Source organism: Lagenorhynchus albirostris, chromosome 5, assembly GCF_949774975.1.
Source record: "Lagenorhynchus albirostris chromosome 5, mLagAlb1.1, whole genome shotgun sequence".
Classification (NCBI taxonomy): domain Eukaryota; kingdom Metazoa; phylum Chordata; class Mammalia; order Artiodactyla; family Delphinidae; genus Lagenorhynchus; species Lagenorhynchus albirostris.
The window spans coordinates 18,474,593-18,498,287 of NC_083099.1; the positions used below are offsets into that span (position 1 = coordinate 18,474,593).

The following is a 23,695-nucleotide window of genomic DNA, read 5'->3' on the forward strand; positions in this document are numbered from 1 at the left end:
AACATGACCTCTAACCCTGCCTGATATGATCCCCAACTCCCTCCTCGGCCCTTTCACATGCCCGTGTTCCCTCAGTTCTCTGAGTTCCACCCTCTCTTGCTTTCTTCTTACAGCTTCTGCATAGTTACAGGGCCTGGAAGGGGTGCTCCCTTCTTCGAGCTAACTGGGAATCATTCTTCAGGCTTTAGCACTTCCTGAGAAGAGCTTCCTCCTCTACGTCAGATAGGTAATATAAATTAAATCACTAATTATTACATAATTAGTTAAATAATTATTTGTTTCATGTCCATCTTCTCAAGTGGCTTATACAACCATTGAGGGCAGAAATGTTTTCTTTCTTTTTCATTGCTCTGTCCTCAATTGCTTAGCAAAGTGCTTGGCATGTGGTACACAGCTCAGAAAATAACTTGAGTGAGCCGAGATGAAAGCTAAACCATGATTGGATCGTTTCACCTATACCACATTTTACAGTCCTGGATTTCCCCTTACATGTCTTCTTCCTCATCAGCACCTCACTATAACCTGTGCATGTCTGCAGTCTGCCAGGGTTGGCAACACTCCAAGGGCTTTAACTCCCGTATGGCTGACCTACATCATTGGTTGTACATGGCTTGCCTTAGTCATTCGTTCACATCTTTTTCCCCCCAAAGAAGTAGACAGTCTGTCAGGTTTTTCAATTGTAATGGTTCATTTTTATTATGATCAATATTAAAGACCCAGGTAGTTTAATAGACCCAGAATCTTAAAAGAAAGAGGAGGATCTGGAAAACATCTAGGCAAACAAAAGTCAGAATTCAGGATAGAAAAGAAACAAAGAGTGCTCATTTAGAGATAAGGCTGTTAGTGCTCTGGGCTAGTACAGATGTTCCAGGACATAGCCGGTAATGTATTTGATCGCCAGCATTGTCTCCTCACAGGTTGGCCGGATCTGGGATTCAGGGAGGGCAAAGCCATATCTGCCTTTATCCCGGAGTTCAAAGGTGAAGGAATATTTGATTCCTTGGTCATAAGCCCAGTCGTCAGAGCCCCCAGCAGCAGGATCTGAAATGAGCAAACAGGAGAAAGAAAAATTTTAAATCTAGGAAGGAGATTTTAAAAACCCCACCAGCTTTCTTTTATAATTACAAATGTTTTACTGCACAAAACAGTATAGGTAGGCGAATTTTCTAGTAAACTGGATCACAAAAGCTATGGGGACTGTTTTAAAAATTTGTCCAGTCTTACCTCTAAGTCTACTTAGTGGGAGTGATGTGTTTAATACCCCAGGAAGTATGTAATTTGTAATATATAAACTTCTCAGAGTGCTTGTATGCTGAGGTAAACTGTGCTATGTAGTGTGTAATCTGTTTACAAAATATATACAGTTTCTGGGAAAAGGATGTGTATCTCCTAGAAGAATAAGGAAAACTGCATGATGACTGGTAAGAGGAGAGGACTCCAAACCCTGCTGAAACTGTGCTGAGTGATGAGACTGGAGCAGTTGAGGGCAGGGCTGTGCCTTCATTTTTGTTTCTTCAGGGTCTAGCATATGGCCTGGCACAGATTAGGCATTCCTTCAGTTATTCATTTGGTGACAGTTATGATGTCATTCATTTATTCAATCACTCATTTGTTCGTTCATTCATTCAGTCAACAATTGTACAGCTCTCACTTAGTAGTAGGCCATGTGCTCAATCAACTCTGGAGATGCTAGGACAAAGGAAAGACATGGCCCCTGCCCTCCAGGGGCTTACACTGTAATGGAAAGAGAAACCTCATCGAACTTGCCTGAAGAAAACCTACAAGAAGTTCACCATATGTGAATAGGTGCAATGTCACTGTGGGTTATTTCTGATAGAACCCCCTTAAGAAAATAGTATACCCCATCTGATACAGAGAAGTTTAATAAAGGACAAGAATACAGGAAACTGTATTCTACATGAAGCTTTTAGAAACCCCTCAGGATTGGAGCCTCTCCAACTGCATTGAAGCCCCCTTGATGATGGGACTGGCCTTTTTTCCTTGTATTTCTGGTCCTTTAAGACCTGGGGCAGAAAGAAATCATGCAAAGGCAAATATATGTAGAAATTGAAAATGGGGCCTGCAGAATGCGCCTTCCCAGCAAATCCGAACTGCAGCCCCAAGGCTCTGGGGTCTAGCCGCTATCTCACGCTTTTGCCACTTGCTTGCATCCCTTGCAAATAGCTTGAGCTGAAGCAGCCTTTCGAAACTGCCATCTGTTTAGCCAGGAAAACCTTCCCTCTACTGCTTTCCTCCAGCAATTGTCCTTCCAGATAAAGCTTCTGTGTCATCATCCTGGGAACTTATTCCTGATACTGTGGAGTGGGGTGGTTAGTCTTTGGGCGTGCTCTTTTCTTAGACATCCTTCTGTCGCAGCACTTAGCTCCTGTATGACAATTAATGTTTACTCTTCCCGCTTCCCTGCTGTGGGTTCTTTGAAGATTGCTCCAGCCCTCCTCCTTCCTTCCCCCTTCCCTCTTGCCTTCTCTCCATCCTTCTTTCCTTTCTCTCCTAGCATCTGTTGAGGGCCTGGCAAGTGGTGGTAGACGCTCAACAGATGTTTACAGAGAGCAAATGTTTCCGTGGGCTGAAAGGGATATTTCTCCCCCTTTTTTCTGAACAGGAAACTGATTACATATTTTTTAAAAAAATTCACTGTCAGGCAAAAGTCACATGCTTTAAATGATAGAAAGGAAAGATGCTGGGAACCATTTGTTGCCTTTGAAGCACGTGGGTTCTTTGTACAGTTCTGACGCCAAGACTTACAGATTGTTGAAGCTCCTGGGCCATATTTGTACTTGGTCCTGTACAGTGTGGCAAGTTCTTCCATGGCAGCTTTAGCCATGCTATTCTGCAAAAGAGCCAGCAGTAAGTGAGTGAAGAAATAAAAGCACACACCGACAAAAAACCAAACATCTGTACATTATTTTTAAGACGTTGAAGACATGTAAGTCACAGTTCGGGTTAGTGTTTTAAACTTATTCAGTGCGCATCCCCATTTTCCAGCGAACTTTGTCATATGATCCAAGTGATTCTTGTGGAAGGATGTCTTCCCTAATGCCCTCCTCAAGCACTCACTCTGAGCTTCTCTTTGTCACACACAGAGTTGTGTCATATTGTGTCAATACCATTAGCTGCCCTCTGAGTTCTCAGTGACCTTTTCTGTCCTTTATCTCCGTGTCCCCAGGGCCTAGCCCAGGGTTCGTTACTTAGTGGTTACTCAGTAAGTGTTTGTTGAAGCTCTGAGATGGTTAGCACTCTTCTTACACTATTATTTGAGAATTAGGTCCTTACATTTATTTTAAATGATCATTGCAGTAAAATCTGGGTCCTAGCTGTAAACTCTGTTGTATTCAGAGTTTATTCTTTTACTTTGTTTTCTTTTTTATTTACATAGAATTTAGTTGCTCTTTTTTTTTCCTGGAATTCTTATTTAGGCTTGTTAAACATTTTTTTTTAAACCTTAGTTCAGGCTGGAGAAATGAGGCTGTAGTGATTTGTAACTGTCCCAGATACCACATTTATTGACATAGTAAAATGTCACTGTGTATGAAGAATTAGGTTATATCTAAGGATTAGTCTGGCAAATCTATCTTGTCTCTGGAGCTTGTGAGAGAAAAGCAGGAGGCAAGGAGGTCTTTGTGGTTGTGCAAAGAGATTGTCTACCTATTAGAGGCAAACAAAAATCCAAAACGTACAAAATAATTCCAAACAAAACAATGCAAAAACCACCTGGAAATAGGGCAGGTTATAAAGTGAAGATTAAGTCATGACAGGATTATGTGAGTTGGGGTAGGAGTGTTAAAAACCACTCAAAAGAATGATTGGATAGTCGGTGCAATCTTCAGTGATAGTGTAAAAATGTTTAGGAATGGACAGTTCCAAGGAGGAGTGGTAGTTCCAGCATGGAAGGTTTTTTAGACCGAAAAATGAGAGAACATTTATTTTATTTCAAAAGGCAGAACATTTGAATTCCAGAATTAAAAAAAGTAGCAAGTATTAACTTATGGTTTTTTTTTTTTTTTTTTTTTTTATTAGAAGCAGCATCACCTTCTCATCAGACCCACTGCCCTCCCGCCCCTACACCCAGCCCCTCAGGGAGAAGGGCTGTGCACTCAGCTCCTCCCTGCACAGTAAACTCTCCAGTGTCCACTGACAAATTGTCTATTTAACTGAATCACTTTGAAAGCAAGCTTTACTTTTCTGTCTGGAGAACACAGATTTGTGAATCTGATTGTTACTACAGGAGAATTAGCCATAACTCATTCTGGCTATGAAACTAGCTATATTTCTTACTTTGGCATCATAATTGTCTTGTACATATGCCTGGAAAACTGTTGAAGTTGGTGATGACATCAGAATATTTCTGTTTCTACAAAATAGCAGCTTCCCTTAATCCTTGTTCTAATATTAAAACCAGTTCAGTCAAGTCTTAAGTCAAATTGATGAGGGCATGGCTGTAAGACTTCAAGAATTTCAGCTCCCAAAGCATCAATGCTTCTTCGAAACAAGTGGTAAATTTGGAAATTTAAAAGGAATTATAAAACTTAAATCATGACTTTCTGGTCTGAAATGATGCAATCAGTTTCTTGGAACTAACTTATTATTCTTAGAGTTTTGGGACAGTAATTTGAACATTTTAGGGTTTCATTTCCCTTTTTCCCAAACTGGTAAACTAATATGTGCTTTGTCATACTGTATGGAATCTTTACTGTTGTGATCTAAAGGTATTGTTTCTGTTGTTTAATCTTATTCTAACCAACATACTAGAGTTAGGTCTTCTCTCCATCCTTTAGTATAAGGCCTGTTGCCAGTTGAAATCAGAAATAATGTGTAAACATTGCACAATGCTCAGAATACATTTAAAACCATCTTTTAGAGATGTGAAACATGGTGAGGTACTTGTTCTTTTGGTAGGCAAACAACATGTTTCCTACTGTTCTACAATTTCTTTAACTTGCGATTCATCCAAGGGAATTTCTAGTTACTTATTTTTCTGTAAGGCAGAACCTCTAATCCTAAAGAACTCTTATTCCTTCCCTAGCTACCTTCCTCAGGCTTTTCTTCTGTTCTGCTTTTTTTCCCCCTTAAACCTTGAGTTCTTACTTTTAGTTAGTAGAAATAAGATTCTAATAAATTCCAGGCATGTAATGTACAGCAGGGGTCCCCAACCCCTGGGCCGCGGACCAGTACTAGTCCGTGGCCTGTTAGGAGCCGGGCCGCACAGCAGGAGGTGAGTGGTGGGTGAGTGAGCGAAGCTCTGTCGGCCGCCCCCCCATCGCGCTCGTATTACTGCCTGAACCATCCCCCTGCCCCACCCCCGGTCCATGGAAAAATTGTCTTCCATGAAACCGGTCCCTGGTGCCAAAAAGGTTGGGACCGATGCTGTATAGCACTGTGACTATAGTTAACAATACTGCGTCATATACTTAAAGATGCTAATGAGAATAAAGCTTTAATGTTTTCGCCGTAACAACAAAATGACAATTATGTGAGGTAGAGGGTGTGTAAACTAATGTGGTAAACATTTTACAGTATATACGTGTATCAAATCATCACATTGTGCACCTTAAATTTACACAGTGTTATATGTCAATTACATACCAGTAAAGCTGTAAAAAAAGGAAATTCTTCAGGATTAGTTCCAAATGTGAGAAGTTATGATGACTATAGACAATTTAAGACAAGATCATTGTCTTTATCTCTTGACCTCCTGTGTGTCAGATGACCTTCAAGTCTCTCAATATTTTTATTGGTGTAACATAAGAATTGAGTTATCTGGCAAAATTGAAGGGGCTTACTTGTGATCTGTTATTGCTTCTGATTTATCAACTTATCCATTTAGTCATAACTACCCTTAGGGCCACACAAAAACGTTTAGTTTGCCTTTCCTTAGAGCAATAACCAAGTGCTTTCTAAGCCTTCAGAGGCATCTTTTGGAAACAGTTGCTCTGCCTGTGATGCTGAGGCAATATCTAAGATTGATGTTAACTTAAAATGGCTGTTATTTTGTTCCTGTCACGGGTACCCACTGAAGGAACATCTAGTCTGTGTCTCAGCCTTGGTTCTCCTTGTCCTAAGTTGCTCTCTCATCTTGATGTCTACCTCATCACTTGTCCTCTGACCATCACCTCATCATCACATCCTTCAATGGCTCTCTCACCTTCTGTTGAAGTCTGGCCTCCTTTCTTGACATAAAGAGCCTTTGTGAGCTTGTCCCTCTCTTCCGTCTCAGGCTGCGTCACTTGCCGTGCATCCCCATGTTCCTTCCGAGCCAGGTTTCCCTGAACTACTTTCCGTACCCTTCCCCGCCTCTCCTTACCTCCATGACATTGGGTGTCGTTCTCCCTTTGTAGGAAATCTCTTTCCCTCTTTGTTCACAAGGAGGCTTGCTATTGTTCTTCCAAATTCAGTCTAAATGTCATCTTCTTTGCAAAGCTGCCCCAACTCTCTTAGGGAGCAATGAGCACCCCTTCTTTGTGAGGGCTCACATGTCTCTATCAGAGTTCCTATCACTGTGCTGTAATCATTTGTTTTTGCATCTGCTTGTCCCCTAGGTGAGCTTTTTGTGGTGGGGGGGGAGGATTCTTGGCTATTCATCTAGTATCCTCAGCGGATTGCATTAACACCTAGCACATTGTTGGTTGGTTGATTTAGTCTCTTCCTAGGGCTTCAGGTGAGCCTGATTTGGATGGGGGTGCAGAGTGCTGAGCTCTACAAAGGCTGGACTGTGACCCCCCTGAGTGGAGATTGAGGATGCTTGTGGGGAGAGTGGTGGTACCACGCAGTGATGGTTGATGGGTTACCACATTTAGACATTGACCTCTGCTGGGCACTTAACTTATTTCCTTTGATAAAAAAAAGTGAAGTCTGTAGACCCTTTCTCTCAGCCCCTCTGAGGCCAAGGGACAAAAAAGTCAGAGCAGACGTTAATCAACCAAAATATCATATTTTAAGTTCCAAGTATTGTAACAAAAATCCCTGGAATCAGTGTGGGTCTTTTCTTTTTTTTTCAAGAGTTCAAATACTTTTACAAATGTTGCTCATTTATCTTCCTAACATTATCTGTCCACATTCATCAACACAGAATTTTCTAGCAGAATGGAATGCCATGGGGGCAGCACGCTTGGTGGGAATGTTCCAACCAAGCTGGGTGACTGACCCCTGCCAGAAATGGTAGAGAGAGGGGTGATTCCTGAATTTGCTAATATATTAGAGAGGTAACTCCTTTTCCTTGTATGTTTCTGTGAAAAGGGACTAAGACAGCTGACAAAAGACTGGCAGAAACAATAGTACATCAGAGAGCATGATCCATGTCTTGAAACTCTAATTAATGACATTTTCTATATAACCTGTCATTTGAGGGAGATCTTACATCCTTGCTCAGTGGGTTCAAAATAAGAACTAACATTTACATAAAACCTTAGACTTTGACAAAGAGCTCTTGATAAGAGCTAGATATTTTTATCCCCATTTTACAGATAAAAGAACTGAAACTCAGAGAGGATAAAAGAACTTGCCCAAGGGCATGCAGCCCCATAAGTGGCTGACTTGAGCTAGGTTCTTCTTGCTTTAAATCCTGTGCTCTTTTTCACTTCTCCTTGTGGCCTTGGAATACTTCAAAAGAAGTGTTGCTAGAGCTGGTTTTACCAGTTGTAAAGAACAGAAGGAAGCTAAATATAAATCAGCCTCAGAGAAAACTTTGCTTTCAGTCAAGGCCAAACATGGCCAGCCTTTATTAATCCTTAGATATGAGTTTCCTACCACGTCTTATGCATGTTCTCTTTTGTCACCTGTTTTCTTAAAAAGAGGCCTTGGTCATAGAGCAAAAGACAGAGAGAGTCTAAAATGTCACATCTAACTCAAAGCCCAAGAGACAAAGGACCAACTAGTGTAACGTTTCCCCAGGCTCTGAGCTCCAGGGGGCTGGTGAGATGAATAAGGCGAGGGTGTTCTTTTCCACTGACCTGCATTCCTTAGGAACATGTGATCAGGAAGCCCCGTCTCGTGACTGTGCTCATGGTCGTCATTGCAACCTCTACGTACACCGCCAAGTGTCATGACAGTGGGGTCTCGCCTCTTCTAATCTTCCACTGGTCCATCATTACCGTACAAGAAAACGAAAGCCCCAAACTGACGGTGGGCTATATACCAATTCAAAGGGAATTTTCTTCAGAACTTTGCTTCTAACTTGAAGTTCTGAGTTTAACCATCCCTCTGGGTGAATACATGTGATAATGGAAGCGTCAAAATGATCTTTAGCAGCAGTTTCCTTCCTTCTGTCCTGTGATAATGGGTAGCTTACACCAAGGGACCAATGAGGAATTGAACTTTTATAAGTTTGGTGCAAAAGGAGAAGCCTCCAAGGCCTACTGAGGCAGGGACTGAGGAGAAAGCCTTTGAAACAAATATGTTTCTGAGAAAAAGGAGGAGAGTAAACAAGCGCAGGCTCTGGTTGCAAAGCCTTGAAATGAAGAAAAGGCAAGGAGTGTGGGAAGGCCTGCTTTAGAGAGCAGGGCCTGTCTGTTCTGGCAGACTCCATGGGGAGCGGGGCAATGCTTTCACTGATGGAAACCAAATTCTTTCTTTGCCTGATCTGAATACATATTTTTAAGCTCTTTAAAATTCAGGTAAAATGTGAAGCATGAGTCAGCTGAAGTTGCAAAGTCCAGAATTCCCCCCCCCCCCCCCCCCCGTGGCGGTGGTGCTTCTTCCAAATAAATGTTAAAAAATAAATGCCGTATGATGGGAATGTAGTCTCCCACACTTGAGATTTGCAGAAAATTGTAAGCTCTTTGTGAGGAGGTGTAGGATCCTGAAAGCCAGGGACCTTTGGCCAGGAATGAGACTTTTCCTACCTTGCTTAAAGCAGGGTTTCTCCACCTTGGCACTTGTGACCCGTGGACTGGATAATCCTTTGCTGTGGAGACTTGTCCTGAGCTTTGTAGGGTGTTTATCAGTCTCCCCTGGCCTCCACCCAAGGCATGCCGGGAACATTCCCACAGTGACAACAATCAAAAAGGCCCCCCACCCCCACCCCCGCCAGATGTCCTCTGGGGGAAGGGAAGGAGGCAAAATTAGCTTAAAGGAAAGTCAGAGAAAAGATGTAATTATGTTAAAGAAGAAAGTATTTTAGAGAGAAAAACTGAAAAAGAAGACAGCTGGTTTTAAAGGTGCTCTGAATGCCTTGTTTTCCTCTGCTGACGATAGTACAAGTGTCTCCGAAGCGCCGCTGCTAGGTCACACCTGCCAAAATCACACTTTACCTGCAGGGTTGCCAGATTTAGCCAAAAATACAGGATACCCGGTTAAATTTAAATTTCAAGGAAACAATGAATGCTTTTCCGGTATAAGTCTGTCCCATGCGATATTTGGAGCATACTTAAACACTAAAAATTATTTGTTGTTTATCTGAAATCAGATCTAACTGGGAGTTCTGTATTTGACGTGGCCATTCTGTTTACCAGGTTACTGGCTCCAGGGCCCGCTGTGACACAGGAGTCATCCTAACATTAAAGTCCCTCGGTAACCTGGTTACCTCACTCCCACTCTTCCTTCGAGAGAACATTCACAACAGGCTGACCCCCTCTGCTCCCTTCCTCATGGCAGGAGCCAGGGTTTATGCGGAGCACTTAATAGGTGCTCAGTGGAATTTCTGGTAATTGCCTGATGAGTCATGTACTGACCAGGCCCTGCAGGAGAATTTTAACAGGCCAGAAAGCCACTTAAAATGTATAATGGTAAATCAGCACCCGGTCTCTCTAATCAAAGAAATTCTGCAGTTGTCATTTAAAATTTCTTTGGTCTTATAAGTGAGATTAGAAATTCTGAGAAAATTCCTGAAGCAAATGTTCTGTGTCTCCAGTCCTGCCTAAGCTGCTGGCAGCCTGCCTGACACAGGGACTGTGACCCGGTTGCTCTTGTTATTAGGCAAGGACGTGGTGACAGCAGTGATGGAGTGTGCGCATGACCCTGCAATTGTCCACCTCCTAATCACAATATTTCTTCCCCCCTGATTTTTGTGTTTATCTCTAATCATAGTCCCGGCTTTTGCTCACGTGCTTGGGTGGAGCAGTGGGTTTCTGTTTTGGCGGCTCACTAACTAAAGCTTTAATTAAGAGGTAGTGAGGTGTCTCTGGACTAGAAGGTGTTAGATTTTAGAAATGGATTTCTATCTTTTGGCCAAGTTTAATAATTTTTCAGAAATATTTAGACTGTCATTTTTCTCCTGGTTAATGTACATATACCCATGCAAGTACTGGCCAGAATCATGAAGACTGGGCCCTGAGAAGTCAGGGATCTTACTTGACCAGTGTAAATCCTTAGCAATGTCCGGGGTCAGAGGTAATAATGATATATTTGTGGGATAAAAGACTTTATTTAATGAATGGTCTTTTGCAAACCGGCTGCATGGAGCACCACCATAGAACACGGCCACACAAATATGTGTTGGAAGTTGGGGCAGCTTAGGAAATTCTTCAGCATCCACTAGCTCCATGCCCAAGGCTGCCTCTACTACTGGTGTTGGCTTAACCGAGCCTTCATTGTCTAAGCTAGAAAACGAGAAAGCAGAACCAGAGAAATTCCAAGACTTCCACCTGTGAAATCCTGTGCTTCTAATGTGGAAATGTAATGATAGACGCATGCCCTGGATCGGCATCTTTGTGTGGTATCAGCTTTCCATTTGGTCAGTCTGGGAAACGGGTGAAGAGACTTAGTTGATTGGTATTATTCTGGGTTTCTGCTTTTGAATTTAGAAGTAGTGTTATAGTAATAATTATTATTAACAGAGCCGTGTGTGCCTCTTTGGGGGGAAGATAGACCAAAGATTGGGAGCTTTTCCATGCTCAATAAATGCAAAGATATGGATAGGTTTGGGAGCCTTTTCAATTATGTCTCCTAGTTTTTATTTCCTCTGATGATGAAGAGGTCATTATAACTCAATATTTCATTACCCTTTAGAATTTTGGAAATGTAAAGATATTCTTTTTCTGGATCTTAAAACTTCCTTTGAAGATAGTGATAGCTTTACACTGAAGAAGTCAACGCTGAGGGACTGGACGTTTATGAAGTCATTGGAAACTCACAGTGCATTTTGTATTCTTTCTTTAAATAATATATGCGTGTAAAAACAGTTTGCAGTCAGGAAAGCATTATGCATGTAAGACACTCTTATGTTTCCTCAAACTTTTTTTACTCATCTGCTGAAGATGTATTTTTTGGTAGCCTTTGTAATCCAGGCTATTACTTCTGTACTTTTACTTCATTGGTCTTTTGCATTCCCATCTCTGCCTTTCTTCCCTCTGAAGGTTGTCTCCTGATATAAGTAATTGTCAGGTAATCTACATGTAAGATCTTTCAGAAATGAAGCCGTACACATTTTCATCACGACTCAAATGTCAAAGGATTGGTACTTACGGTATGTTCTAAATTTGAACTGAGAGAGTGCTAATGTTTCTATACAGAATAATTCCCTTCCAATTATTTCACTGAAGCATTTTTTTAGCTACAAATATGATCTTATATACATGCATATATATATGCTAAAATCTGTATAAGACAAAGTCTGCTTTGTAGTCCTGTAGGAAAATTCTGAGTTATCTATAATGTGGTATGGTGCCAATAATTCATCTTATTAGTCTTTTACTATCTTTTGTTTTCTACAGTGGGGTCACATTTTTCTAATGGAGAATTAATATGGAGGCACTAGATTTGGGTGGAACATTCATCTTTCTAGGTCAAGACTTTTAGTTTTTTAAAGTGATATCCTCATTACAAGTAAAAACCATGGAAAAGCCAATATCTTTCTTCTTGGGAGACTCAAATTCTCTTTTGGCTATACATGTATTTGTGATAACACTATAGTTATGAGTTGTTCTAGCAAAATGTTCTTAGGAAGTCAGTGAATTGGATTTATACAAAATAAGAAAAAGACTGAAAGGATTTCTAGTTAACTATTCAAATGATTTAAATTGTTTTGGGGTGCCAAACTAAATTCAGATCTCAAATGAATCAAATAATCAAATAATATGCATCTTAGATTTTACTGATGGCATTTAAATATCTCTTTTAAGATACTAGGCAAAATTTTAATCACAGAAAAGATTATTGGAAATTAAAGTAACTTTTAAATCAATGTGTGTGATATAAGTGCAAAGAATTTTTGTATTTTATTCACCTATCTTATGCTCTAGAAAACATAAGAAGTAACATGTCCTTTTCCTTGAATTTATTAGATTTGTGGGTATAAATTTAAACAAGGTAAGATTATTTTGTGGTTTATGCTTGTTTGAGAATTGATTATGAATATTTTACTTTGATATAGTTCTGTTTCACTTCTTTGTTAATTAGAATTTAAAAACAATTTTGGAGGATGGAATTTCTAATATATATATATATATATATATATATATTTTACTATTACCTCTCTTTCCTTGATTTTAAATGAAGAAGTGATTCTTAGAGGAAAGTATCAGTGGATCACATTCTCTGGAATGGTTTCACACCATTTGGGGCACATATTGAATTGGCCCACTAAACTCACTTTGAGTCTTGGGTCTTTTCCTGGAGAAACCACAGGAAGTAGCAAGAATTATTCATGAGATTCTAAAGGTAGAACTTACTTGATTCTTTTTTTTAAAGGAAAGTTTGTAGACTTCTAGAGCAGTCAGATACTACGTTATTGTATGGAGCCCGTGGGGCAACAAAGTTTTCAATGCTAAAAGGGCTTAAACTTATTCCCCAAGTAAGAAAAAGTATTGAAACTTTGTGCAGCAGCTCAATTCCAAAGAACACTTTAAGCTTTTCTGTTAGCATTAGTCTTTTAGTGTTTATGTTTAAAATTAGTTATTAAGCAAATTGGATATATTGGTTGTTACATTTAATATGGTTTATAATTTCAGTTTTAATATTTTACTTACTAACTCATTCGTGCTTAGTTTGTATGGCTTTGTCTTTTTCTCTTTTGATGTGGTTCAGCTTAAGCATATTCACATGAGTTAAGCAAACAACATACCCCCACCTCCTCTCCTCTGGTGGCCCTGGAAATCGAGGACTGAAATGAGGAGCTGACCACACCCATCTCTGGGACAGCAGGCCTGTGAGCGCCCACTGCTGGGAACACTTACAGACTGAGCCTAATTGGAAAACTGAAATATTGAATGGTTCCAACTAATGATGTCCTCTTTTGTTTTTTGGCTACAGATAGGGAAAATGGGAAGATTTTCCTGAAATGAAATGAAATGAAAAATAGCATTTTTTTTTTTTTAAAGAACAGGACCTGGCTAACTATTAGCTATCAGTTTTCTAAGAAGCTGAGTTATTTTTCCATTTTGCTCTTCACAAAATATTTACAGCATTACATGTTTTATTTGGTCTCTGAAAGACTGAATCTGAAAGTACAAAACAGTTTCCAGTTGATAAAGTTATTGGGTCTTTGAATTTATGCATTTAGGTAAGCCAAATATCTATGTCATTGTCTAGGTGGAATTCTTTTTTTTTTTTTTGGCATAACTCAAATGCTTTAAATCTTACACTTGTTCTTTCAGATCATTGGTCCCAACTTCTGGCAGCCAGATGTTCATAAATTAAAAAAAAAGTTGTTTGAAGGATTCAAACCTGCTTATTTAAAAAAATTATACATTGATGTACCGTATTTGTTAATTTGAATAGTATAAAACTCTTATATTATTTAACTTTTCATGTGGTTGTATCTTGATTCTCCAACAAGATTGCTAATTTTTTGAGTCAGGGATAGTTCATTTTCTTTGCAATATTTCTCATATATAGTAAGGACCCATTCACATCATTTGTTCATTGATTGATTTACATCTGTGTCTCACCTAATCCAACAATTTAGAAATAAGCAATTTAGAGATAAGCAATAAGATCTTATCACTTAACCAGATATCAACCAAATGTGCAAATTCCTAACGACATCTGCCATACTCTGCCTGTGCATGTCAAATCCAGCTCAAGGCAACTTGATAAAATTGACTTTCTGATTAAGATTATGTATGAGGTGAAGGAACTTTGTTGATTACCTCAGATGCGTCTGAAATCATCATGTGTGTCAGTGCTGTGGTGAAGCAGGAGGAAGTGGAACTGTTGTCATTTTGAAGATTAGTGAATTACCCGCATTTTGGCGATCATTCCCTACATCAGAATCACATTTCTTCTAGCCAATTTATGTAGCCAATTTCAGATGCCTTGTAAATTTGTGTTGGTAAGTTTTTTGCTTCTATTACCGAAAATCAAGAATGGAACTTCCCGAAATTTTTCGTATATATATATTTTTTTTCCAGGAATAGAATTTAAAAATCTCAACAGTGAAATACTATATCTACTACCATGACTACTTACCAACTCAGCATTGTTCTCGGGGAGTTTGTAATCATAGGAGTAAGGGTAGAGTATCATCTGGGAGTATGAGTGGATTGTCAGATATGCTTTGATGGAAGAGAGGTGGTTGCGGATGAAATTAGCCAGGGCCTTGGTCTCTTTTTCAGACTCTGCAGCAGATCCACAGTAAGTTTCATCACAGGGGTTTTTAGAGGCTCCGATAGCTGGAAAAACGTATTGTTGTTAATGGCAAATGGTCATCTGCTGACGTTCCCACAGGTCATGTTTCAAAATTTCAAATTAGAGAGTTAGAGAGTTAAAAAATAAGTTGTTTTCACAGGAGTTTTTATAATCATCCTCATGTATGTGTACATTATAAAGTATGCATACATTTAGTCACAAGAGTAGGGTGTTTTTAAGCTAACAGGCTAAAAAGTTGCATGTGAAATCACCAATATGTCCCTGTGTAGTGCTAAACAATGAGATCAATATAGTGTAAGAAGATTAATAAGTAGGGACAAACTAATATCCATGAGAAATTTCTATATTAGTATAATCATTTACTGAGAGTTGAATCACAAAATTATAATCACAATTTTATTTAAATAATTGTTTAAATAATTATTTAATGATGGTCTCCTCTAGATTTTACATTCCACAAGTAGTAGGATTATGTCTGGTTTGTTCAGTCTTATGTTTCCAGCGTCTAGCACAGCTGGGAACATAATAGAATAAGCAATACATTTTTATTGACTGAATAAACAAGCTGTTTATTGTCTGTGCTTTCAGAAAGTTAGAACTCTAAAATATAAAATTTTATATTTTTTTCTTATTTTAGACACTATTGTGTTTTCCTGTTACTTTCTTCCTATGCTTTTCAAAAGATGCATGCAAAATGGTCAGCCAGATACTTACTGCACCAACCAGCATCAAAATTTCTGTTGGGGTCTGTGCCAATGCAGGTGGATCCAGCGTTGGTGGAGCGGGTCTTTCTCCACATTCGGTACTGAAAAGTGCAGTTTATGGTTAGGACAAGTATAGTAGAAAGTGGTTGGTTTTAATTTCATTAGCCCCTCTCAGTATTGGTTCATATACCTTGGTCCAGGTATAGATGTAGCCATCGATATTGACCACAGGCAAGACATAAAAGTCTAGCTTGTCGAGAAATTCTGTCATGTTTCTGTCATGTCCATAGGTGCGAACAGCCTGTGTATAAATTACAAAGCAGAATTTCATGGAAAAATGGAATGCATTATGCTGCTAAAATTTACATAGACGAGATGAATGTTGACTTTGGTAACAAAAGTGGCATCCCCTTTTGAAGTAGATATTATTAATATTTAAAAAGCAAATAGCAAAATATTACTGACAGTTTTGTTTAAAATAGTTTCTAGTTCTTACCTTTTTCTAGGATACTCTGTCTCAGTGGTCCCCAACCTTTTTGGCACCAGGCACCGGTTTCGTGGAAGACAATTTTTCCACGGATGGGGGTGGGGGGTGTTCAGGCGGTAACCCGAGTGATGGTTCAGGCGGTAACGCGAGCGCTGGGGAGCGGCAGATGAAGCTTCACTCACTTACCCGCCACTCACCTCCTGCTGTGCGGCCCAGTTCCTGACAGGCCGTGGACAGGTACCAGTCCACAGCCCGGGCGTTGGGGACCCCTGCTCTATTTCATCCATATATACCTCATATAATTATTACTTTTTATTTTAACTATTTACTTTAAAGATGAACGAAAATTCAATAAAATTAAAGACTTAGAGAACGTGAATACTCATTTCCTTTGAAATAGTAACTGTAATAACTTTTTTTCAAAGTTAGTAGGATATGAGGGTAAGAACTTTTTTTCAAAGTTAGTAGGCTATGAGGGTATTCCTAGTAAGTAAGGAATGTCTGTGGATGGCTCTGCATGTTCCTAATACTGTCATCTAGAAATTTGTTTAATTTTGGTGAGACCTCCTGTAGATGGTCTCAGTAGAGGAAGAAGAATGAAAAAGGCTCCCACTAGGAAGTGAGATCACACTGATGGATTTTGGAGAGGCTTTCACCAAGTCTCAAGTTGCATAATGATGGAAGTCTTCTTATTCCTCTTACTTGAGAAGGGAACTCTGTTAAGGGTCTAGCTCTCCCTGCTAAGTGATGTGGATACCTATCTATGAATGAAGGAGCTCATACCCATTTATTATGTTCTCTTAGTCACAGTTCTTCAGCCCCAGGATTGTATTAAATTTACATTCAACTCTTCCCTAGGCTTGCTTGAAGAGATTTTTAAGGTATTTATGGTTTCTGTGTAGTAACAGTTTTTATATATTCTTCATGGCTTTATACATGTATGTTTATTAAAATAACACATGGTAAAGCATGTGCTTTTTATGTTGGAAGAGCTATAGAACCATGTTCTGTTAGTGGTCTGTGATTAGAGGTAACCAAAGTAATGATGAAAGTCTTTCTTTCTAGAGGGCAGATAGTGAGATACTCACTGAAATTAAATGGTGCCAATTGGACACATAACATGTCTAGAAACCAGGAGCCTAAAGAATAGATACAGAAGTGCTTTACCCAAAAGAAATTATCTTGTATATAATAGTAGTCTTACATTTTTAAAGTATTTCAATATTTTAAACTTTACTTTTGAAATAATTTTAGACTTATAGAAGAGTTGCAGATACAGGGAGTTCTCATATACCTTTTACCCAGCTTCCCCGCATTGTAGTTGGTGGTCACGTCTCCTCTTATCTGTGACAATTTCTCAGACTTTCCTTTGTGACTTTGACACAGGTGTTGTTCACCTTGATCACTTGGTTAAGGTAGTTTCTGCTAGGCTTCTCCACTGTAAATTTTGCCTTTGTAATGTAATACATATTTTTTAAGAGATACTTTGCTGCTGCAAATAACCTAGTTCTCTTTAAACTTTTACCCACTAATCCTTATATCCATCTGTAGATTTTCATGAAGTAGGTATTACTGTGGTGTTCTAATGGTAACTTTCTATTTTGCTCATTTGTACATCTATTAGTTGTAATTCTTCTATAAGAAAGAGTTGTTCCTTCTCTCCCTTTTTTTAATTTATTGAATCATCTATATCATTATGGACTCATGGATATTTAAAAGGGTTTCTACATATATCTTACCATTAGAATTATAAAGGAGTGGAAAACAGTATCATTTAGAATAGGGACCACTACGTATTGTTTTCTTTTACTCTGAAGTATACATTGATTATTATCTAGGAGATAATGATCAAGTTAGTGGTTTTTCCACAATCATTAACTTTTAAATGACCTATCCACGATATTTACTACCTGTTAGCCTTTCTACCAAAGGGGGGTAAGAAAGTTAAGATGAGTGAAATACAAATAAATACCATTTGCTAGCTGTTTAAAAATTCTGCCTTATCAAGTTTCTTGGTGACCTTTATAGCTTGGACCTTGGAATTATGAATTTTTTCTATGCTATTATTCTCTTTTATTATAGTTAGATTACAAGGGATTGATTGAAATAAAAAAAAATACTTTCTACTTTCCTCTGCCAGTAATCATTCTACATACTGACCTCTCTCACAAACCACTGGCAAAATGCAGGGGAAATCCACTCTCTGGCATGGAAACCGCAGTCCATGAAAATGGCAGGCTTATTTGGTCCAGGTCTGCCAACCTATTACAAACAAAAGGAAAGGGGAAACTGTGATTCATCATATTCAGGGGTTAACATTCACTACCCATCTGGGCTTTGGACTCAACAGGTGAAACCTGACAGCAGCAAGAGGTATATTCCATGATTAAATTAAAACATAATACTAGCACGGTATGTTCTTGCCTCTAGACACTCACAGTATTTGAGCTGAAGGCTTACATGGCTGTTTATTATTTTTATTAAGCTTGACAAGCTCATGTTTTTCAGAAGATGCTTGATTACCCTGCTGAATTGTACTCACATGGAGGTTATTTTCTGCTGCTACTATTAGGAGACGTGACCAAGACAACTGGATGAGTAATTAGAAGTAATCATGATTGTTGCTAATCTTGTAAGAAGTTTTCCTTCTCTCCCATTTATTCCATGCCTTTTTATTTTCTTCATTAGAATTGCATGATAAAAATGGCATTAGAGGACGACAGAAACAAATTGTTGATACGCTGTGTACTGTTGTCTGATAGATATGAAGTTTATGAACCTCTTTAGCAAATGGATTTGCAAACAACATCTGGGAGAGGACAATTTCATCAAGGTAGATGATCATTTACATTGCTTACAGGAATGTGGTTAAATTTATAGGACTTCTCTTATTTTATTGCATTTTTTCTTTTGAATAAATCAAAATAATGATTTAAAAATTCACATATGATGAAACAATCAGGGGAATCTGTTTGAGGCAGGGAAAGAGTTATAACAATGTTTGGGATGAATATGTCTGTGAAACAGATGTTAATGTGTTAGAATTCATTGATTTAAAGCCCTCAGACATGGGAAGGTTATGGTTAGAAAGGATTACCTTGAGGAGGTACATAGTGTTTCCTAAAAATGTAGTTCCGATGGCACTGCGAGAGATGAGGTCTGGATTTTCGCTGGTGACTTGTTGAGTCCAAGCCTCTATCTACCAAATGGAACCATTTGTGGGTTAATGGGACATTCTTGGTTCAATTCCCAAAGCAATGTCTGTCTAAATCACGTGCGCATCATACCGTTTCCCAGTTGTTGTACTTCTCGTAACTGTGTCCAGTTGCACGGACCCTGCTATCAAACTGAGCCTCCAGCACAGATCTGAGGTTGCTTATTAATACCCTGTAATAAATCAAAGGGGGTGCTCTGTAAACATAAGCATGTTTCCCAGTCAGCAAAAACCCAGAGTTTCTGCTTTAGCCGATGGTACAGTACATTCTCCATGAAGTCATCAGATCTGTCCTCTGATTATGCCTTTCAACTTGAGCTACTCATCACAAAGTAAGTAAATCATTGAGAAGGATACTGGAGACTATGAGCAAGGCAGGCTCTTCTTTGGCCCAAACTTCACCTGTTTGGGGGTCCTTGGACCTTAAACTTGGAAAATGATTTCCCTGGTACCTGGGGCATTCTGCATCAGGGCCTTGGGCTCAACACAGAAGCATGCCCTTAAGCCCTATCAGTGGTCTTTCTTCCTCAAGATTTTCCTTGTTTTAGCATTGAAAGTCCCATGTCCCAGGAACCTACTCAATCCCAGTAGTAGTAGATTGGGACAGCCAGTCACCTGAGGCCTTTCTCTAGGTTTTGAGAAAAATATCTTGATGGGTGGAAATTCAGAAATATTGACAAGCTAAAGATTTTTTTAGACCAAAGAATACTGAGTTTAAAGTATTCGTTTCTGCTTGCCTTTCTGTTGGCTGGTTTAAAGTAATGTAAGAATGGTTCTGTAGTAAGGTAATATGACAATTGGTGACAGAAACTTTGAGGCTTGCTTATTTCTAAAAATGATTATTCAGGTGAAAGGTCTTATTATAAGAGGCACGTGTGAAGGTGTGGGTATATATGACTTTGTTTCTCTTTGCTACTTTTGAGTGGAAAGTGTGTTCTGAAGGGACAAAATTTTATGAGCATTAATGTCCTTGATCATAGACTGTAAATATCATGGGCAGTAGTTAGTTTACAGAAACTTCTATTATCCACAGTCAAGCCTTGAAATGTTTTTATCTGACACACAGAGAATTGTAGCCGCATATCAAAAGTCCACTTCTCCTCCGGCTGCCCCAAGGGCATTCTGTGAAGTATGTCAGGGACATCCTCTGAACCTCCCTCCTGCTGTCTCCTTCTTTTGTTTAACTGTGCATGAACTTGTGTCTGTTTATGGAAAATACCATAAATTAATACTAAATGATATTTGTTTCCTAGCAAGAGGCAAATACTGTCTTAAGGGCTTAACTATCTTAAGGTAGTATTAAAAAAAAAAAGGAAAAGGAGAAGAGTTTAATATTTATTCTGTGGAAAGAACATTTCCCATTAAGCAGCCATCAGTACTTTGTTAGTGCTTTCATTTCTATGGCTGCTATAAGTTACCACAAACTAAGTGGCTTAAAACAATATGAATTTATTATTTTACAGCTTAGAAATCCAACACAGGTCTCACTGGGCTAAGATCAACATGTGAACAGTGAAGTGCTTTCTGGAAGCTCTAGGGGAGAGTCTGATTCCTTGCCCTTTAAAGGCTGCCCACATTCCTTGGCTGTTTGCCCTTCTCCATCTTCAAAGCCAGCAATAGCAGCTCAAGTCCTTCTCATGTTTCATCACTCTGACTTCCTCTTCTGCCTCCTTCTTCCACTTGTAAGGACCCTGTGGTTACTTTGGACTTCTCAGGACAATTTAGGATAATCTACCTATTTTAAGTTCAGCTGCTTAGCAAACCTTAATTCCATCTGCAATCCTAACTTCTCTTTGTCATTAGCATATATTCAGATGTTCTAGGGGTTGGGATGTAGACATTTAGGAGGGACAGTCATTCTGCGGGCTATAGTTAGGAACAATGATTATAGTAAGTGCTATAATTAACTATATTCAACAGCTAAATTGGATTGTTAGGGAATAGGGTGGAATTAGAAAGAATCTAGAATTAGAAATCAAAAGATCAGGGTCATAGTTTTGCCTAACATGTAAATTGGTTTCAGCAAAGTCATTTAATCTCTGGGCCTTATTTCATAATTTGTATAATGGGATATTTATTAGCTGGTATTCAATGTCCTTTTCAGTTCTAAAATGCAATGACTTGACTCAAATTCCTAGGCCTTGGTCATTTACATAGATGTCTTCCAAGGTTTATGAAGAAAAAAAATTAAACTACAGTAAAGTTGCCAGTTACCACCTTCATAAACTCTAGGGAAACATCTAGAATAGAGATAGTTTAGGTAAATGATTGTCAAATATAGCTAAAAACTAAAAACAAAACCAAAACAAGTAAAACAAAAACATTGAAAACTGAAAATCAACAGGCAGAAACCTTTAAGAAAACAACTGTATTCCAAGATTATCAGTTCGAAAGAACAAATCCTGCCTAACAAGGATGAACGTCTCTGACAGAATGGCAAAACTAAAAATCCAAGAGGAAATGGTAAATGACATCTACTTTCCCTTTAACAAGATTTTCCATTGACAGCGAGTAAAATAATCATCTAGGTCACATGGCTTCTTAGTGGCTGCCCAGAGAAAAGAAATCATCAGTTAATTGCTCCCAGGCATTCTACAGCCTCAGGACATTCAGTAGACATTTATCCCTAAGACCATAACCATAATGATCTCTGACCTACCAGGAACCAGCTCTGAGTAGAGGGGGGAAATGGGCTTCCACAGCATATTGCAATATCCTTCTTTTGCATACAATCCTCAAATTCGAATTATTTGGGAGAATAAGTGACAATGTGGAGGTTAGTGTTTTGTTTGGTACTAAGAAAAGACAATCTGTTAGAGTTATTATTATGTTAATATTTAAACATTTTCATCAATAATCAGGACAAGGAAGCATAATAAAACCAGTTAGATTTAAGATGACACCCAAAAGTGTCCTCTAGTAACTTGCAAAAGAGTATCAGAATGAGGTTGAAATGTGGTGCTTTTGCCTGAAGGTGGGAAATTGGCCTTAAATGATCCTTTCCAGCCCTATGATTTTATTAGGTTTAGAACAAAGTACTACTTTAGCCACATTACAAAATATTATTACTAAATAATGAGCTTCTATTCTAGGAGATTAAAATAATGACTCATAATGTAATAGGGACTGCATTACAGCTCCAAAATACAGAGGCATGTACACTATTTTATACTTTTATATGTTCCTTTTATAGTGCTATCCCACTTCTTTTTTTTTTTTTTTTTTTTTTTTTTTTTTAGCATGCAGGCAAATTAGATAACGGGACTCCCAACAAAGCAAGAAACACAATGAGGAGTAGAGACATGAGTTAGTTTTCTCCCCCTTTCAGATTCCTGAAAAAGGAGTATTAGGTCAGTCCCCAAACTACACACCTGTTGCTACTGAAGAACATTACTATGTACACATTGTTATCCAAGGACACTTTACTGATCGAATCTGAAATATGCAGAAAAATGTTATAGGCAGATAGCAACCATCAGTCTCTTCCTGCATTGGATAAGGCATAGACCACTTTACTGAAATTTGTAAGAAGGAATTCTGTGAAGGCCCACCCACCGAAAGATTCTGTCAACTTGGCTTCAGAACCATAAGTGGGAGATTTACACCATCCAATTCCTAGTCCTTCTGTACCTAGGGTGTGACATAAGCATTTAAAAATACAGTTATTGGCGGGGGGTGAAGTCAAGATGGCAGTGTGGGAAGATGCAGAGTTCACGTCTCCCCACAACTAGGGTGCCTGCCGGATGCTGGTGGGGGACACCGTTGCCCAAGGAGACGGGAAGAACCCCCAAGCGAACTGGTAGGACGTGGGAGTACGGAGGCTGGACAGGACCGGCGCCCCTGAGAGGTGGCTGAGAGGGACCCTTGGGGACTCAGATCAGGAGGGGAATGGGCCCAGCGTTTCCCCTGCCCAATCGGCCAGGGAAGTCTGCCCAGCTCTCAGGCCAGGTCCTATGCCCTCAGAGGTCCCCTCCAGGCCGGGTTGGTCCTGGGAGCATAGGAGGGAGCCCAGGAGAGAACAGGAAAGGTAGGTGGGAGGAGTCCTCCAGGACCAGAGGAGTAGAAAGGAGCAGAGGGCGTTTGCTCCACCCACTTGGGCTGGGGGAGCCTGCTGAGCTCCCAAGCCAGTCCCCTGCACTCCAAAGTCCCCTCTAGGCCACGTGGGCCCTGGGGGCATAGGAGGGAGATCAGGAGAGGCAGATGAGAGGGGACCTCCAGGAGGAACAGGAGAGGAGTGGAGGAAGCCTGCTGGGCTCCCAGGTAGGGTCCTCTGCCCTCTGAGACCAGAGGTGGGAAGCATACCTGGGCATCTTCTGTTGAGCCTAAGGCTCCCCCACCCTCGGACTTTTCCAGCCCTGTGGGTCCTAAGCAGAGGCCCCGCCCACCACCCAAACCTCACCCCTGCTTAGGCCCTGCCCTCCACAGCCAAGGCCTTTTCCACCTTTTTTTTTCTTCCTTCTCTTCTTTTTTACTATTGTGGCTCTGTTTTGCCTTCCAGTTGTTGTTTTGTCTATATTTTTATTTTTATATGTTTTCTAACATAGCTGTTAGTTTCTAAGTCTGATTTTATTTTTTACTTTATTATTGTCCTTTTTTTTTTTTTGGCCACCCTGCACGACTTTCAGGATCTTGGTTTATGAGCCAGGGGTTGGGACGAAGCTCCTGTGGTGGGAGCTCTGAGTCCGAACCACTGGACTAACAGAGAGCCTCAGACCCCAGGGAATATTCATTGGAGTGAGGTCTCCTGGA

At 39.6% G+C, this 23,695-nt stretch overlaps 1 protein-coding gene across 1 annotated transcript in view; it reads right to left on the bottom strand.

The window, feature by feature from the left end:
• Window positions 1–853: 853 nt before the first annotated feature.
• The window catches only part of CPB1 (carboxypeptidase B1), a 39,587-nt gene continuing 16,745 nt past the window's right edge, over window positions 854–23,695 (bottom strand). Inside the window, exons 4-11 of the mRNA XM_060149141.1 lie at window positions 19,020–19,119; window positions 18,830–18,931; window positions 17,893–17,994; window positions 15,436–15,546; window positions 15,256–15,346; window positions 14,362–14,564; window positions 2,767–2,851; window positions 854–1,041 (exon numbers count right to left, since the gene is read on the bottom strand). Of these exons, the coding sequence (XP_060005124.1) occupies window positions 854–1,041; window positions 2,767–2,851; window positions 14,362–14,564; window positions 15,256–15,346; window positions 15,436–15,546; window positions 17,893–17,994; window positions 18,830–18,931; window positions 19,020–19,119 (982 nt within the window). The remainder of the gene's footprint in view (window positions 1,042–2,766; window positions 2,852–14,361; window positions 14,565–15,255; window positions 15,347–15,435; window positions 15,547–17,892; window positions 17,995–18,829; window positions 18,932–19,019; window positions 19,120–23,695) is intronic.